General features: G+C 43.2%; 1 protein-coding gene across 2 annotated transcripts in view; it reads left to right on the plus strand.

The window, feature by feature from the left end:
* Positions 1-15,812, plus strand: part of LOC106608214 (protein PALS1) — a 46,594-nt gene that overhangs the window by 15,212 nt on the left and 15,570 nt on the right. The window contains exons 4-15 of one of the 2 annotated variants that reach the window (XR_001329411.2): positions 497-574; positions 5,071-5,199; positions 7,888-8,049; positions 9,071-9,148; positions 9,293-9,476; positions 9,567-9,635; positions 9,873-9,944; positions 12,085-12,252; positions 12,644-12,846; positions 13,226-13,336; positions 14,210-15,516; positions 15,560-15,682. Coding sequence is in view for 1 of the 2 variants with exons in the window: in XM_014206043.2 (XP_014061518.1) it covers positions 497-574; positions 5,071-5,199; positions 7,888-8,049; positions 9,071-9,148; positions 9,293-9,476; positions 9,567-9,635; positions 9,873-9,944; positions 12,085-12,252; positions 12,644-12,846; positions 13,226-13,336; positions 14,210-14,386 (1,431 nt within the window). In the remaining variant the exon portion in view is untranslated. Of the gene's footprint in view, positions 1-496; positions 575-5,070; positions 5,200-7,887; positions 8,050-9,070; positions 9,149-9,292; positions 9,477-9,566; positions 9,636-9,872; positions 9,945-12,084; positions 12,253-12,643; positions 12,847-13,225; positions 13,337-14,209 lie in introns of those variants that run through there. The other variant, XM_014206043.2, reaches the window with a different exon arrangement.

Here is a 15,812-nt window from a genome sequence, read left to right on the forward strand (position 1 = left end):
AATAACTCAGTAGAATAGAATAATACATTTTAGCATCAGTATAATACAGGAAGGGACCATATAAAGTCCAATATTTACACGTGTACTGGGGAAGACAATGACAAGCATAGCAGATGTACCATCAGTGGTTTTAATAATTATGTACTGAGAAGTTGCTTCTGTGGAATGACTAAAGCCTTGGCTAGCTTGTTGACAACGTGTCGACTCATACAGTGGTCAGGAAGTTGTATAATTGAACTGTCAGGTTGAATCACACGTAGAGCCTCAAGAAGGAGTATTCAAGATGGCCGTGTGTCTACTGGTTCCTGGCTGGTGATGTTATTAAGTCATAAACACTTTGAACTGCATCACTATTCCAGATGACCAATGATGCTGATTTAGTGCTACTTATACAGTTTACCTTAATCTGACCCCTTTCTCTCTCTCTTTCTTACCATCTCTTCACCTCCTCTCTCTTTCCATCTCCTTTCCCCTCTCTCTCCCTCTCTCTGTCCAGGTGCAATACATCCTCCAGTCCAGTCAACATAAAGAGGGTGTAGAGCTCAGCAACCTACTCACCACTCCCCACCTCCAGGTAAGAGACCTGGGACGCACCAGAACTCAACCCTTAACCTTGTCAGTGTTCCTGAGCTTGCCACCTGAGAGGTACTATGGACCAAATCCCGATTTGGAATTTGTCAGTGTTACTCAGATATATGTGAATATGCTCCATATACCATAGGCTCCATATACTGTACCATAGGCTCCATATACTGTACCATAGGCTCCATATACCATAGGCTCCATATACTGTACCATAGGCTCCATAGTCCATAGGCTCCATATACTGTACCATAGGCTCCATATACTGTATCATAGGCTCCATATACCATAGTCTCCATATACCATAGGCTCCATATACTGTATCATAGGCTCCATATACCATAGGCTCTATATACTGTATCATAGGCTCCATATACCATAGGCTCCATATACCATAGGCTCCATATACTGTATCATGGGCTCCATATACCATAGGCTCCATATACTGTACCATAGGCTCCATATACTGTACCATAGGTTCTATAAACTGTACCATATGCTCCATATACCATCGGCTCCATATACCATAGGCTCCATATACTGTACCATAGGTTCCATATATTGTATCATAGGCTCCATATACCATAGGCTCCATATACTGTATCATAGGCTCCATATACCATAGGCTCCATATACCATAGGCTCCATATACTGTATCATGGGCTCCATATACCATAGGCTCCATATACTGTACCATAGGCTCCATATACTGTACCATAGGTTCTATAAACTGTACCATATGCTCCATATACCATCGGCTCCATATACCATAGGCTCCATATACTGTACCATAGGTTCCATATATTGTATCATAGGCTCCATATACCATAGGCTCCATATAGTGTACCATAGGCTCCATATAGTGTACCATAGGCTCCATATACCATAGGTTCCATATACAGTACTGTGCAAAAGATTTAGGCAGATGTGAAAAAATGCTGTAAAGTAAGAATGCTTTCAAAAATAGACATGTTAATAGATTATATTTATCAATTAACAAAATGCAAAGTGAGTGAACAGAAGAAAAATCTACATCAAATCAATATTTGGTGTGACCACCCTTATCCTTCAAAACAGCATCAATTATTGTAGGTACACTTGCACACAGTTTGAAGGAACTCGGCAGGTAGGTTGGCCCAAACATCTTGGAGAACTAACCACAGTTCTTCTGTGGATTTAGGCAGCCTCAGGTGCTTCTCTCTCTTCATGTAATCCCAGACAGACTCGATGATGTTGAGATCAGGGCTCTGTGGAGGCCATACCATCACCTCCAGGACTCATTGTTCTTCTTTACCCTGAAGATAGTTCTTAATGACTTTTGCTGTATGTTTGGTGTCGTTGTCATGCTGCAGAATAAATGTGGGGCCAATCAGCCTCCCTGATGGTATTGCATGATGGATAAGTATTTGCCTGTACTTCTCAGCATTGAGGAGACCATTAATTCTGACCAAATCCCCAACTCCATTTGCAGAAATGCAGCCCCAAACTTGCAAAGAACCTCCACCATGCTTCACTGTTGCCTGCAGACACTCATTCGTGTACCGCTCTCCAGCCCTTCGGCGAACAAACTGCCTTCTGCTACAGCCAAATATTTGACTTATCAGTCCAGAGCACCTGTTGCCATTTTTCTGCACCCCAGTTCCTGTGTTTTCATGCATAGTTGAGTCGCTTGGCCTTGTTTCCACGTCGAAGGTACGGCCTTTTGGCCGCAAGTCTTCCATGAAGGCTACTTCTGACCAGACTTCTCCAGACAGTAGATGGGTGTACCAGGGTCCCATGAAGGCCACTTCTGACCAGACTTCTCCAGACAGTAGATGGGTGTACCAGGGTCCCATGAAGGCCACTTCTGACCAGACTTCTCCAGACAGTAGATGGGTGTACCAGGGTCCCATGAAGGACACTTCTGACCAGACTTCTCCAGACAGTAGATGGGTGTACCAGGGTCCCACTGTTTTCTGACAGTTTTGAGCTGATGGCACTGCTGGACATCTTCCGATTGCGAAGGGAAGTAAGCATGATGTGTCTTTCATCTGCTGCAGGAAGTTTCCTTGGCCGACCACTGCGTCTACGGTCCTCAACGTTGCCCGTTTCTTTGTGCTTCTTCAAAAGAGCTTGGACAGCACATCTGGAAACCCCTGTCTGCCTTGAAATTTCTGCCTGGGAGAGACCTTGCTGATGCAGTATAACTACCTTGTGTCTTGTTGCTGTACTCAGTCTTGCCGTGGTGTATGCAAGTAAACTGTCTTCAGCAACCTCACCTTGTTAGCTGAGTTTGGCTGTTCCTCGCCCAGTTTTATTCCTCCTACACAGCTGTTTCTGTTTCAGTTAATGATTGTTTCAACCTACATATTGAATTGATGATCATTAGCACCTGTTTGGTGTAATTGTTTAATCATACACCTGACTATAGGCCTACAAAATCCCTGACTTGTGCAAGTGTACCTACAAGAATTGATGCTGTTTTGAAGGATAAGGGTGGTCACACCAAATATGGATTTGATGTAGATTTTTCTTCTGTTCGCTCACTTTGCATTTTGTTAATTGATAAATATAATCTATTAACATGTCTATTTTTTAAAGCATTCTTACTTTACAGCATTTTTTCACATCTGCCTAAATCTTTTGCACAGTACTGTACGTTCATGTGAAACCCTGAACCATCGTCATGTGTCGTCTGACTGTATCCAATCCTGACATCAGCCTCCTCCAGAGGAGCTCAGGGAAGTTACTGATCAGTGGGTTTTATATGACTCCGCTCTTTATGTGGCTTGACCTTTGCTCTGTGACTGAACTAAAGGGCATGGGAAACAGCCCTAACTCTATGGGTTGCCTTGTCATAGTCTTTAATAACCTCTTGTATAGGTGATATAACAGGGCATCGTGGGCTTTGGAGTTTGGATGGTTCACATGATGACAGTGTATCTAGCTTGCACACAGAAATACCTTTGTTTGTGCTTCCTGCTTGAGCATGTCATCGATTTGCGGAGTAGCCTAAGAGTTGCCTTTTGAAACTTGACCCTGTCTTGCTGGTCAGTGTCCAGCCCAACATGCATACAAACAGGTCACTCAGTATGGATGGCTTACGGCTGGCCTTTACATGAATGACCCCAGGTCCGTGTGCCAGCCTGGTGTTGACACCGCTCTCTAAGTAGCCACTCATAGTGCACTGTCATGCCGTTGAGGAAAGAGATTGGACATGTCATAGGCAGTGAGGAGGAGGGATGGGAAGATGGATGTGTGAGGATGAGGAAAGAAATAACATGCTACAGCTGGGCAACTGAGAGGCTCAACACCTACTGTGTACCACAGGTGGCTGGTGGCACCTTCATTGGGAGGAAAGGCTCATAATAATGGCTGGAACGAAATTAATGAAATGGTATCAAACACATGGTTTCCACTCACTTCATTCCAGACATTGTGAGCCATCCTCCCCTTACCAGCCTCCTGTGCTGTAGACCCTAGAGGGTGCAATCAGTAGAATATAGAGAGGATCCGGACCCTGGTCTTGCATGCTAGTCTCTCTAGACAGACGGGTTTCCTCCCACAACATACCAATGATCTGTTGCCCTAGGTCTGGGAAGTCCGAGACTAGTTGCATGCCGACACGTGACCATGACCACGTGACTGTGTGACCTGCCAACCCCACTGTTGCTCCATTGACTCCACTGGGCATCATGTCCAATTAAACACAGGCATTTGCCACACCGAAGCAACGGCAACCACACAGCAACCAACCGGGAGTGGATTATCCCTCCCTCCGGTTACGCTGCGGAACGTGACCCTTCCCACTATCTGACCCCGGTTAACGACCCTCACCCTAGCTACACACACACAGACACATACACACACACACAGGTAAACAGATCAAGAAACTCCCCTGTAAAATGGTAGTGAATAGGTAACCTGCTAGGAACACACTGCCTCCCTCTCTCTCCCTCTTCTCCATTTCCCTTCCTCCTCATCTTTCTCGAGATCGAGGTGTTTTTATGATTGATGGAGGCGAATCCGGCCTCCTAAATGCAAAACAGATTAAGAGGGATTGTTTGTACGCTGGAAGCTTAGCCAGCCCTCAGTCAGCCCTCCTTTCTGCCTTCTCAGGTCTCTCTTCTGCGAGATAAAGACACTAATTTGGCTCAACGGTTATTAATTGCGGCATACGGAGAGCCCGTCACCTTAAATGAAGTGAAGGGGAAATCTTTTTCTTGTTGGCTTAGAGGTGGAGTCTGCTGTCGGCTGGTGTTGAGGGAGGGAGGAAGAGAGAGACAGGGTGGGCTTGGGGAAAACATGCATGTTTAAGCATAAGGGATGGAAGCCGAGTTTCAGTTTCAATAACTGGTGAATATGAAAGTGTGTTGTGTGTGCACTGTGTATCAAAAAGCTCAAATTCATCCAAGTCACTACTACAACAATCAAATGGAGTAAACACCCAGTTTCCACGGCACACACACTCCTTGTCCCCCATGTACCTGTGCGTTGTGTCTCTCCCAGGCTCTGATACAGGCCCATGACAGGGTGGCGGAGCAGGAGTTGGAGCCGGACCCAGAAGAGAGTGTGATTCAGTACATGGGAGAGACCGTCAAACTGGTGCGACTGGAGAAGGCTGGTGACATGCCTCTGGTAAGCCACATACACACACTCATCTGTTTAAAACAATCAAGACTATCTGTGCAAATGGACCAATAAAGCAAATATTGTACTGTATTGTAATGTAATGATGGGGCGGCAGGTAGCCTAGTGGTTAGAGCATTGGGCCAGTAACCGGAAGGTTGCTGGATCGAATCCCCGAGTTGACAAGGTAAAAATCTGTCCTTCTGCCCCCTGAGCAAGGCAGTTTAACCCACTGTTCCCCGGTAGGCCATCATTGTAAATAAGAATTTGTTCTTAACTGACTTGCCCTTAGTTAAATAAAGGTTAACCTTAGTTAAATAAAGATTCAACTTAAAAAATATATATAATAAGAATAATGTATTTGTATTGTAAATTCCCTGATGTAGACTTGTCTTTCCAGTTGTCTTTATGTCAGGTTCATCTAGGTGGTTTGTACTGATAAGTCTATCTGACTGGTAGTGTATTTGTACTGATAAGTCTATCTGACTGGTAGTGTATTTGTACTGATAAGTCTATCTGACTGGTAGTGTATTTGTACTGATAAGTCTATCTGACTGGTAGTGTATTTGTACTGATAAGTCTATCTGACTGGTAGTGTATTTGTACTGATAAGTCTATCTGACTGGTAGTGTATTTGTACTGATAAGTCTATCTGACTGGTAGTGTATTTGTACTGATAAGTCTATCTGACTGGTAGTGTATTTGTACTGATAAGTCTATCTGACTGGTAGTGTATTTGTACTGATAAGTCTATCTGACTGGTAGTGTATTTGTACTGATAAGTCTATCTGACTGGTAGTGTATTTGTACTGATAAGTCTATCTGACTGGTAGTGTATTTGTACTGATAAGTCTATCTGACTGGTAGTGTATTTGTACTGATAAGTCTATCTGACTGGTAGTGTATTTGTACTGATAAGTCTATCTGACTGGTAGTGTATTTGTACTGATAAGTCTATCTGACTGGTAGTGTATTTGTACTGATAAGTCTATCTGACTGGTAGTGTATTTGTACTGATAAGTCTATCTGACTGGTAGTGTATTTGTACTGATAAGTCTATCTGACTGGTAGTGTATTTGTACTGATAAGTCTATCTGACTGGTAGTGTATTTGTACTGATAAGTCTATCTGACTGGTAGTGTATTTGTACTGATAAGTCTATCTGACTGGTAGTGTATTTGTACTGATAAGTCTATCTGACTGGTAGTGTATTTGTACTGATAAGTCTATCTGACTGGTAGTGTATTTGTACTGATAAGTCTATCTGACTGGTAGTGTATTTGTACTGATAAGTCTATCTGACTGGTAGTGTATTTGTACTGATAAGTCTATCTGACTGGTAGTGTATTTGTACTGATAAGTCTATCTGACTGGTAGTGTATTTGTACTGATAAGTCTATCTGACTGGTAGTGTATTTGTACTGATAAGTCTATCTGACTGGTAGTGTATTTGTACTGATAAGTCTATCTGACTGGTAGTGTATTTGTACTGATAAGTCTATCTGACTGGTAGTGTATTTGTACTGATAAGTCTATCTGACTGGTAGTGTATTTGTACTGATAAGTCTATCTGACTGGTAGTGTATTTGTACTGATAAGTCTATCTGACTGGTAGTGTATTTGTACTGATAAGTCTATCTGACTGGTAGTGTATTTGTACTGATAAGTCTATCTGACTGGTAGTGTATTTGTACTGATAAGTCTATCTGACTGGTAGTGTATTTGTACTGATAAGTCTATCTGACTGGTAGTGTATTTGTACTGATAAGTCTATCTGACTGGTAGTGTATTTGTACTGATAAGTCTATCTGACTGGTAGTGTATTTGTACTGATAAGTCTATCTGACTGGTAGTGTATTTGTACTGATAAGTCTATCTGACTGGTAGTGTATTTGTACTGATAAGTCTATCTGACTGGTAGTGTATTTGTACTGATAAGTCTATCTGACTGGTAGTGTATTTGTACTGATAAGTCTATCTGACTGGTAGTGTATTTGTACTGATAAGTCTATCTGACTGGTAGTGTATTTGTACTGATAAGTCTATCTGACTGGTAGTGTATTTGTACTGATAAGTCTATCTGACTGGTAGTGTATTTGTACTGATAAGTCTATCTGACTGGTAGTGTATTTGTACTGATAAGTCTATCTGACTGGTAGTGTATTTGTACTGATAAGTCTATCTGACTGGTAGTGTATTTTTACTGATAAGTCTATCTGACTGGTAGTGTATTTGTACTGATAAGTCTATCTGACTGGTAGTGTATTTGTACTGATAAGTCTATCTGACTGGTAGTGTATTTGTACTGATAAGTCTATCTGACTGGTAGTGTATTTGTACTGATAAGTCTATCTGACTGGTAGTGTATTTGTACTGATAAGTCTATCTGACTGGTAGTGTATTTGTACTGATAAGTCTATCTGACTGGTAGTGTATTTGTACTGATAAGTCTATCTGACTGGTAGTGTATTTGTACTGATAAGTCTATCTGACTGGTAGTGTATTTGTACTGATAAGTCTATCTGACTGGTAGTGTATTTGTACTGATAAGTCTATCTGACTGGTAGTGTATTTGTACTGATAAGTCTATCTGACTGGTAGTGTATTTGTACTGATAAGTCTATCTGACTGGTAGTGTATTTGTACTGATAAGTCTATCTGACTGGTAGTGTATTTGCCTGTGTGTCTTGTCCCCAGGGAGCCACAGTTCGTAACGAGATGGACAGCGTGGTGGTGAGTCGCGTGGTGAAGGGCGGGACAGCCGAGCGGAGCGGACTACTGGCCGAGGGAGATGAGATCCTGCAGATCAACGGTGTGCCCGTCCGTGGGAAAAACGTCAATGAGGTCCATGACCTTCTGGTGAGGAATTGGTTATATGAGAATCGCTCACACTGGATATCACACACACCCCTGGGTCGCTTGTCTTTTCAGTTTGTTGCAGCTAGCAACTAGAACGAGCTGCAACAACCACTCAAACTGGACAGTTTTATCTTCATCTCTTCATTCAAAGACTCAATCATGGACACTCTTACTGACAGTTGTGGCTGCTTCGCGTGATGTATTGTTGTCTCTACCTTCTTGCCCTTTGTGTTGTTGTCTGTGCCCAATAATGTTTGTACCATGTTTTGTGCTGCTACCATGTGTTGTTGTCTTAGGTCTCTCTTTATGTAGTGTTGTGGTGTCCCTCTTGTCGAGATGCGTGTTTTGTCATATATCTTTTTTATTTTTAATCCTCCGTCCCCGTAAGAGGCTGTTTGCCTTTTGGTAGGTATTGCAAATAAGAATTTGTTCTTAACTGAGTTACCTAGTTAAATAAATCAAATAAAAAAACATGCACAGACACACACACACAATGTGCCCATTGACTGGTGTCAGTATGTCGCGTTGATGCCATCAAATCTAATGAATATAACATTTTATGTAGCTTCGGCTCGACCCCGTCTTTCCTCATTCTTGAAACCACAAAACATTACAGTACATGACACTACATTGTGTAATACTTAGTTCATTTGAATGAAGCTGATTCCATGTACTGTGGATTGGTCTCTCCTCAGACAGAGATGCTTAGTTAATTTGAATGAAGCTGATTCCATGTACTGTGGATTGGTCTCTCCTCAGACAGAGATGCTTAGTTAATTTGAATGAAGCTGATTCCATGTACTGTGGATTGGTCTCTCTCCTCAGACAGAGATGCTTAGTTCATTTGAATGAAGCTGATTCCATGTACTGTGGATTGGTCTCTCCTCAGACAGAGATGCTTAGTTAATTTGAATGAAGCTGATTCCATGTACTGTGGATTGGTCTCTCTCCTCAGACAGAGATGCTTAGTTCATTTGAATGAAGCTGATTCCATGTACTGTGGATTGGTCTCTCTCCTCAGACGGAGATGCATGGCACTTTGACCTTCCTTCTCATCCCCAGCTCTCAGAAGAAAACTCCCCCACACAGAGAGACGGTGGTAAGGCTCCTTCAGGGTGTGTGTGTGGTGTGTGTATGTGTGCGTGCATGCATGCACAACATGTGTGTTCAATTATTACATCATAATCAGTTACCAAACTCTTCTGAGAGATGATGATGAGGATTATGTCACCCATGTGTTCAGATGCACGTGAGGGCGTATTTTAACTACGACCCGTCTGATGACCCGTACGTGCCGTGCAGGGAGCTGGGCCTGTCCTTCCGGAAGGGAGACATCCTTCACATTATCAGCCAGGACGACCCCAACTGGTGGCAGGCCTACCGGGAGGGAGATGAGGACAACCAGCCCCTAGCCGGGCTAGTACCAGGTACCCAGCCCTAACCCCAACCCTAACAACCCCTACCCCATCATTTGTTTCCCCAAGTAAATATTTCTGTTGCCATTCCCCCTCTCCCAGGGAAGAGCTTCCAGCAGCAGAGAGAAGCTATGAAGAAAACCATTGTGGACAGGAATCCTGACAGCCCAGGTAAGGGGATTACTATATATACTGCCTGCTCAGTTACACACTCCAGGCACTATCACAAGTGTCTAAACACAAGTATGCACACACACACACACACACACACACACACACACACACACACACACACACACACACACACACACACACACACACACACACACACACACACACACACGATCATTATGATCTGATATGCTCTAAATCATCCGTTGATCATTTTCCACTTCTCATTTTCTCCAGGGAAGCTTTGGTGTTCAAAGAAGAACAAAAAGCAGAGGAAGAAAACCATTTACAACCCCAGCAGCAACGTTGGTAAGACTAGTTCTTTCTCCCACATCTTTTTTGTCCAATCCCAAAGTGACTGCTAGACCCCTATGTACTTGTGGATATTTGATTGGTGTGAGGAATATGGTGAAAATTTCACTTAGCCTATCAGAGGTGGAGCTACTACCATATTGCTCACACCTGTCAAGTCCTCTCCGATATCCACAACATAGGGGGGCATAGGTCATAGACACCCCATCGGTATAGGGGTCGATCTGGGACTTGGCCTCTCTCTCAATGTCTATGTACATTCTAATAGATTTTCACACAATTGTAAAGTGACTTCGGAAAGAATTCAGACCATTGACTTTTTGCACATTTAGTTACGTTACAGCCTTATTCTAAATTGGATTAAATAAATAAAAAATCCTCAGCAATCTACACACAGTACCCCATAATGACAAAGCGAAAATAGGTTTTTAAAAATGAAAAACTGAAATATTTTATTTACATAAGTATTCAGACCTTTTGCTATGAGACTCGAAATTGGGATCTGGTGCATCCTGTTTAAATGTATCATCCTTGATCTTTCTACCACCTGTTGTAAATTCAATTGATTGGACATGATTTGGAAAGGCACACACCTGTCTATATAAGGTCCCACAGTTGACAGTGCATGTCAGAGCAAAAACCAAGCCATGAGGTTGAAGGAATTGTCCGTAGAGCTCCGAGACAGGATTGTGTCGAGGCACAGATCTGTAGAAGGGTACCAAAACATTTCTGCAGCATTGAAGGTCCCCAAGGACACAGTGACTTCCATCATTCTTAAATGGAAGAAGTTTGGAACCACCAAGACTCTTCATAGAGCTGTCCGCCCGGCCAAACTGAGCAATCAGGGGAGAAGGGCCTTGGTCAGAGAGGTGACCAAGAACCCGATGGTCACTGTCAGAGCTCTAGAGTTCCTCTGTGGAGATGGGAGAACCTTCCAGAAGGACAACCATCTCTGCAGCACTCCAGCAATCATGACAGCCCACTTGGAGTTTGCCAAAAGGCACCTAAAGACTCTCATACCATGAGAAACAAGATTCTCTGGTCTGATGAAACCAAGATTGAACTCTTTGGCCTGAATGCCAAGCGTCACATCTGGAGGAAACCTGGCACCATCCCTATGGTGAAGCATGGTAGTGGCAGCATCATGCTGTGGGGATGTTTTTCAGTGGCAGGGACTGGGAGACTAGTCAGGATCGAGGCAAAGATGAACGGAGCAAAGTACAGAGAGATTCTTGATGAAAACCAGCTCCAGAGCGCTCAGAACCTCAGACTGGGGCGAAGGTTCACCTTCCAACAGCAAAAGAATCCTAAGCGCACAGCCAAGACAACGCAGGAGTGGCTTTGGGACAAGTCTCTGAATATCCTTGAGTGGACTTGAACCCGATTGAATATCTCTGGAGAGACCTGAAAATAGCTGTGCAGCGGCGCTCCCCATCCAACCTGACAGAGCTTGAGAGGATCTGCAGAGAAGTACAGGTGTACGTACCAAGCTTGTAGCGTCGTACCCAAGAAGACTCGAGGCTGTAATCGCTGCAAATGGTGCTTTAGCATATTTTTTATAAATTAGCAAAAAAAAAAAAAAAAAATGTGTCATTATGGGGTATTGTGTGTAGATTGATTAGATTAAAAAAATATATATAATTAAATCCATTTTAGAACAAGGCTGTAACCTAAACAAATGTGGTCTGAATACTTTCCGAAGGCATGTGCATGTAAAAATCGGTGCGAACTCGGTTCAGACATTACATTCAGAGGTGCTAAGTACTCTCGGCCAGCAAATGTTATTGGTGTGTATTAGAGTTAAAAGTATGAGTGTGGAATGTCCTCTCCTAGCAGGAAGTCTAAATACCTCAGTCTTGTTGGCACACAGGAGGCTGGACTCTGGGGCACATCCAGAAATAAATGGATTGGGTAGAACAGATATGCCTCTGACATGTAATCATGCCTGCTCTATTCATGAAATTTCTATCTGCCATTGTCACCCTCAGCTGAATGTTGTGGAATATTCTGATAGGTATATCTGTTCTACATAACATATTTCTATCTGGTATGTATATAGAGTAACATTTCTGTAACATTTCAATCTGCAACACCTTCAGTAAACCACAACCTCTCTACTTACCTCTGTTCCGCCCAGACTACTCCGCCGATGACATCCTGACCTATGATGAGATGGCGCTCTACCACCAGCCGGCCAATCGCAAGCGACCTATCGCCCTGATTGGTCCGCCCAACAGCGGGCAGGACGAGCTGCGGCGGAGGCTGCTGTCAATCCAGCCGGACAGATTCGCCACCGCCGTGCCACGTAAGTAGATCAATCAGAGCAGGGGATTGGGGGTTAGAGGGCGGGGCAAGACTTGAGATGGGAACAAGATCCACTTGTTCTTGTGGGAGGTTCAGTTCGTGGCCTGTTAGGTTTTTATATATTATTTAAGTGTTGTGATTATTAAACAGACTTTAAATAAAGTTTGATGGGGTTTGATAGCTTGAAGCATTGACAAATTACTACAGCAATTCAATCAGGTAGGGTAGACGTTACCAATACATACAGCTTAGCTTCTACCAAATTCTCATTTCTTTTTTGTGTTAACTGTTTATTACAATAGACCAGACAAAAACTTAATTATACATTTAATACTACATTTAATATACATTTAATATACCAAATTCTCATTTCAACAATCGTTATCACTCAGATACAACGAGAAGCCCACGGATACATGAGAAGAATGGGAGGGAGTACCACTTTGTGAACCGGCTGGCGTTTGAGACGGACGACGCCGCAGGGAAGTTCATCGAGTCTGGGGAGTATGACAGGAACTTGTACGGCACCAGCAGTGACTCGGTTCGACAGGTCATCAACTCAGGCAGGATCTGTCTGCTGTGCCTGCACACTAAGGTAGGAAACTAAATCTTCATAAGCCCTACATAGCACTTCATAAGCACTACATAGATGCTTCATAAATCATGTGTAAGTCATTCTACATAAAGGGTGATAGGTCCTTACACCTGATGCTTTGCCCTTGTGCCACACTTTATGTAGCATGCCATTTTAAGCATCTATACAGGCCTTATGAATGGTTTATAAAGACTTTTTAATCCTTAAAAGTTATGTTTAGTTTAAAGTGGGACTGTTAGCAGCTAGTTGAGAATATGTTGTGGAGGATATTTCATATCATGTTTTGAAAGCGTACTATCCATGCTGCTATTTTTCTATTCCCTTTTTTCAAATGTTCTCCCCTCCTCCTGCTGCTGTTTTCTTTGGTTCTCTCCATCAGTCACTGCGGGTGCTGTGGTCCTCCAACCTCAAGCCCTATGTGATCTTCATTGCTCCTCCCTCTCAGGAGCGATTGCGCACCCTGCTGGCCAAGGATGGCAAAAACCCAAAGGTACTTATCTCACAAAAAGCCCTTTATCAGCAAGTACCATAGATACATTAATACCCACAGTGAATGTATTACATGAATCACACTTATCATGTTGATAATATATACCTGTGAGAAGCTATAATGAACTATTTATCCTCTGCTGGTACAGTTATAGTTCCGCCTTGAGCTACATCTAGCCAGGATATCTCTAACGTCTGTCCTTCCCTCCTGTTTCCCTGCATCTTGCCAGGATATGTCTAACCCACCGTTTCCCAAACTCTGTCCTGGGGACCCCAAATGGGTGCACTTTTTGGTTTTTGCCCTAGCACTATACAGTTGATTCAAATAATCAAAGCTGTATAGTGCTACGGCAAAAAGCAAAACGTGCACCCCTTATAGTCCCCAGGACTGAGTTTGGGAAACCCTGCTCTAACCCCTATTTTTCCCTCCTGTTTCCCTACATCTAGCCAGGATCTCTAACCCCTATTTTTCCCTCCTGTTTCCCTACATCTAGCCAGGATCTCTAACCCCTATTTTTCACTCCTGTTTCCCTACATCTAGCCAGGATCTCTAACCCCTATTTTTCCCTCCTGTTTCCCTACATCTAGCCAGGATCTCTAACCCCTATTTTTCCCTCCTGTTTCCCTACATCTAGCCCGGATCTCTAACCCCTATTTTTCCCTCCTGTTTCCCTACATCTAGCCAGGATCTCTAACCCCTATTTTTCCCTCCTGTTTCCCTACATCTAGCCCGGATCTCTAACCCCTATTTTTCCCTCCTGTTTCCCTACATCTAGCCAGGATCTCTAACCCCTTTCCTTCACTCCTGTTTCCCTACATCTAGCTAGGATATCTTTAACCCCTGTTCTTCCCTCCTGTGTTTCCCTACATCTAGCCAGAGGAACTGAAGGAGCTGATGGAGAAGGCCTGGGAGATGGAGCAGGCCTATGGCCACCTGTTTGACACCGCCATCGTTAACAGCGAGCCAGAAACAGCCTTCCACGAGCTGCTGCGGCTCATTGACAAGTTGGACACGGAGCCCCAGTGGGTGCCCTCCTCCTGGTTGTGCTAGGGGTCAGGGTTCACCCTAGAGGTCCAACCCAGGGAGCCTCATGAATGAGAGTGTGGCCTGGGTCATGTTCATTAGGCACCAAACGGAAGAAAACAGATTGAAACAGGAAGGGACTACCTGGACTCGTCCAATAAGAACCACTTGTTTTCATTTTCAGAAAAAAGTAAACGTTTCACTACGGTGTACCCTAATGAACATGACCCACAGCTCTGGAGGAATGACCCTAAAAGGAAGAATGGACAATGATCGCTGAGGCCACCGTTAGACCATCGTGGACCCTCGCTGACACACAATACAGGGCCCATGCCTTCTCTGACCGAAAGGGTGACTTGTCCTTTAACTAGCCTTCTTATGGTAGGTGGACTTTACTACATTTGCAGGGATGGATACTGTCTTATATATGTGTGTTCTGTCTGTGTTTTGTCTTTGTGAATGTTCTTTTGGGTTTGTGTCAATGTCGTCAACATTCCAGTAGCCTATGCAAAGACATTTATCCGAAACTGTAGAAAACATATTTTCATTTCAATCTCAATAGTTATTTATGATTGTAAAATGTGTATTTTTAGAAGAGATGGTAAACAAATGTGGTTTACCATTACCTCAGACCCCAATGTAAGGTATACAACAAGAGCATGCAATGCACAGGAACAATATCTCTCAATTGAGGACCAATTTGCTACTATGTAACTTTCTCCTAGAAGTGAGAACCAAAGAGAAGCCGTTTGTATTGTAAATATGGTAAGGTACTTGCTGTGTATAAAGGATAGTACTATGTTGTGTTATCTTGAGTTGCTGCGCTTGTACCTCAAACAGACCTCAATCAATCATCATCGGTAAAGATCAGCTTAGTAGCTATTGTCTAGTCAGTGTATCGAGGGGCTTGATTCAGTCATTATCGCCGGAGATCTGCTCTATAGCGTGCTTGAAGGTCATTTCCCATTGAGCCGACATATGCAGTGTTTACTGGGAATCCAGTCTCCGCAAACACGGGAATGTTGCCTTTAAATTTCAATCGCACTATAGCACTGAACTTCAGCGTTACAGATTAAATCAAGCTCCTAGTTAGTCTGACCACAGACACTAACAGGTTGAATCAAGCTCCTAGTTAGTCTGACCACAGACACTAACAGGTTGAATCAAGCTCCTAGTTAGTCTGACCACAGACACTAACAGGTTGAACAATTAGGAGCTGTAGCCTACTTCAACATATCAATTCATCTGACAAACTTTTTTCATTGGTACTTTATAAGCAAAACTCAAGAAGCCATCTTCAATAAAATGAACATTTCTCTGGAGCACTGTTTCATAATGTTGGACATTAGATACTAGTTTCAGGTAAATGAATGCACTTCATAAATATTAATTGTGTATGAGTATGCTGAGTTACCAAAACATGTAAGTAAGATCGGAATTGGGCTGCATGTGG

Source organism: Salmo salar, chromosome ssa06, assembly GCF_905237065.1.
Source record: "Salmo salar chromosome ssa06, Ssal_v3.1, whole genome shotgun sequence".
NCBI lineage: Eukaryota > Metazoa > Chordata > Actinopteri > Salmoniformes > Salmonidae > Salmo > Salmo salar.